Below are 2,210 nucleotides of genomic sequence, written 5' to 3'. Positions count from 1 at the left end.
ATGGCAAACGGTGCTGACTTTGACTAATGTGAGTTTTCCAAATAAACAGTAAATCATTTTCTACTCCGACATTTTAGAATAACCTAGAAAAGAACCACAATCGTAATTAATTTTTCCTTGGCTTAGGTACCACGATGAACTGACTGCTGGAATGTTTGCCACTAATAGTTTTATCATCGCAAATTGTGGCTTATGACCACGGTTTCATTATTAATCGCTTTAAGGCACGTATAGAAAAAGTGCATTGCGCAAATTGGTTCAATTTTGCTATCGAAGACTTCATTCGGTAGGGGTCAACGTGTAGCGTTTATCATACACTGCAGGCTCCAATAGAAACTCAAAAGCAGCCCTTCGGGATCACGCAAATAAACACGTTCGTACAATATTTCACACTCCACAAATTTCATATCCACGTTTGAACCAGTTTTGTCGTTTATTTGCAAATATACTAAATCATATCTGATTATATAAACTAACCAACAAAGTGAACGATTAACACAAAATAACAGTAATTTTCCTGATTGCATTCGATCCCGTGTTGTCCGTCGTATTCAGATCGGTTGAGATTCGATTCTTTCTTCGAGAGGTAGGCCGGTATCGCTTTGCACATGGTCCGGCATTCAATGGTAGTTGTAGATCTTTTGGTTCGCATAACTGGTGGCTGGCAATCCGCCCTCAGTTTTCCAACCATCGCTGCTGGAGGCGGCCTGTTGATCAATCCAACCGTTCTGCTGTAATGGCTGGAGCTGATACTGGTTAGATTGCTTCCAGAAGTTATTACCCACACCGCTTTTTTGATTTTTATGCTGCTCCTGCGGCTGGTGCTGGTCCTGGTGGCGCACCACGAACGGTGTACCATAGTTTTGTGGGTGAATGGCGTGGCCGATGCGTTTCACAATCGCCTGAAAGCCGTGCCATTTGTCAGCCTTGTACTGAACTAGTCGCTTGGTACCGTCCGGTTCGTCCAGGGTGTAGCCGCCCTTAAGTCCATCGCCGTTGCTGATTTCCCACTGGCTCTTGTGATCTCCAGTGTGAGGATCCTTTACACCATATTCGAACTTGTACTTGCCAATCGAGTGCCAGTCATCCGTATGGTCATAGCTAGCAAGGCTGAATGCCACTATGCAGGATGCCAAGAATAGAGCCTGTTGATAATTTGTTATCAGTATTCTGAAATGTAAATGGAGTACAAAAGCTTTACCTGAAACATTCTGTATTTTTTCTATGAACACTTGTTGCTGTTGTTGACAGTTCTAATATGAATATTTAACTGATACAAATTCGTTCGAATGCTCTGCTTTTTATAAGTCTGCTCAAGGGGTCAAAACTCCTATCCAGCCTATTACAATCGATGACTTTACACTTGCAATCTGACTGATAAGTACATTATCGATTTGTTTCGTTGTTAGATTTGCATGATTATCCATTATATCAATGGTTGTGGGTTGCCAGTACATGAAGAAGAAAATATTGAGACGACGAAACCGTTATTGTTAGCTGGTCCTGGACGAAAACAGTCGGAACGCTTTTTGTTATAATTTGTCATTCAGGTATCCATTTTGTTATAGGGTTATAGGTATTTTCACGCCTGTGTACATGCTACTTGAATGCATTTTGCAATTCAAGTAAATTATTTTATATATTTATTACTACCAGAAGTATTCTCAAAAAGCAACAACGAACACAATGTTATTATTTCATTTGTTAAGTTATCAGACCACAGCTTGACAATAAATTCAAACATAGCTTCACGTTAGCAGACACATATATTCATATTTGCAATAGTGCCATTTATAAACAATGTTATCAAAAAATCCTGTAAATCTCAAATTGGGATCCAAAATCAAATAAAAGGCACTGTATAATTACAACCACTATGAAGATATTGATTTCTCTATTACCTCAACCGAGTAAAAATTATATCAATATGCACTTTTCTTACACACGCAGAGAAAATGATGGTCTAAAAGGTTGCATTTATTATTGCAAAATATTCTATAATTGCCTAACAGCAAACGAAAATTCAAATAACACAAAACCTGTCTGTCTGTCTCTCTGAGCTCTTTTAGCGTTACATGGGATTCGGAAAATGATTTTAATTTTGAGTTTTTTAATATAATTCTTTTCAGTCGTATATTCAATATCACGCAATCAACATACAATTCCATAAAAACAACATTCCATATTTTACTCAAAAATCTTTTGTGCTT

General features: G+C 38.1%; 1 protein-coding gene across 1 annotated transcript; it reads right to left on the bottom strand.

Annotated features, from left to right (window-relative positions):
- Nucleotides 1-618: 618 nt before the first annotated feature.
- LOC129721318 (uncharacterized) lies at nucleotides 619-1,275 on the bottom strand. The gene is made up of 2 exons (XM_055673756.1): nucleotides 1,202-1,275; nucleotides 619-1,145 (listed from the first exon to the last, which is right to left on the bottom strand). Exons 1-2 carry the CDS (start codon nucleotides 1,208-1,210, stop codon nucleotides 621-623), a joined length of 534 nt encoding a protein of 177 aa, XP_055529731.1. The 5' UTR covers nucleotides 1,211-1,275; the 3' UTR covers nucleotides 619-620.
- Nucleotides 1,276-2,210: the final 935 nt, after the last annotated feature.

The sequence above is a fragment of the Wyeomyia smithii genome, chromosome 2 (assembly GCF_029784165.1).
Source record: "Wyeomyia smithii strain HCP4-BCI-WySm-NY-G18 chromosome 2, ASM2978416v1, whole genome shotgun sequence".
NCBI lineage: Eukaryota > Metazoa > Arthropoda > Insecta > Diptera > Culicidae > Wyeomyia > Wyeomyia smithii.
This window is presented reverse-complemented; position numbering and strand designations above follow the sequence as displayed.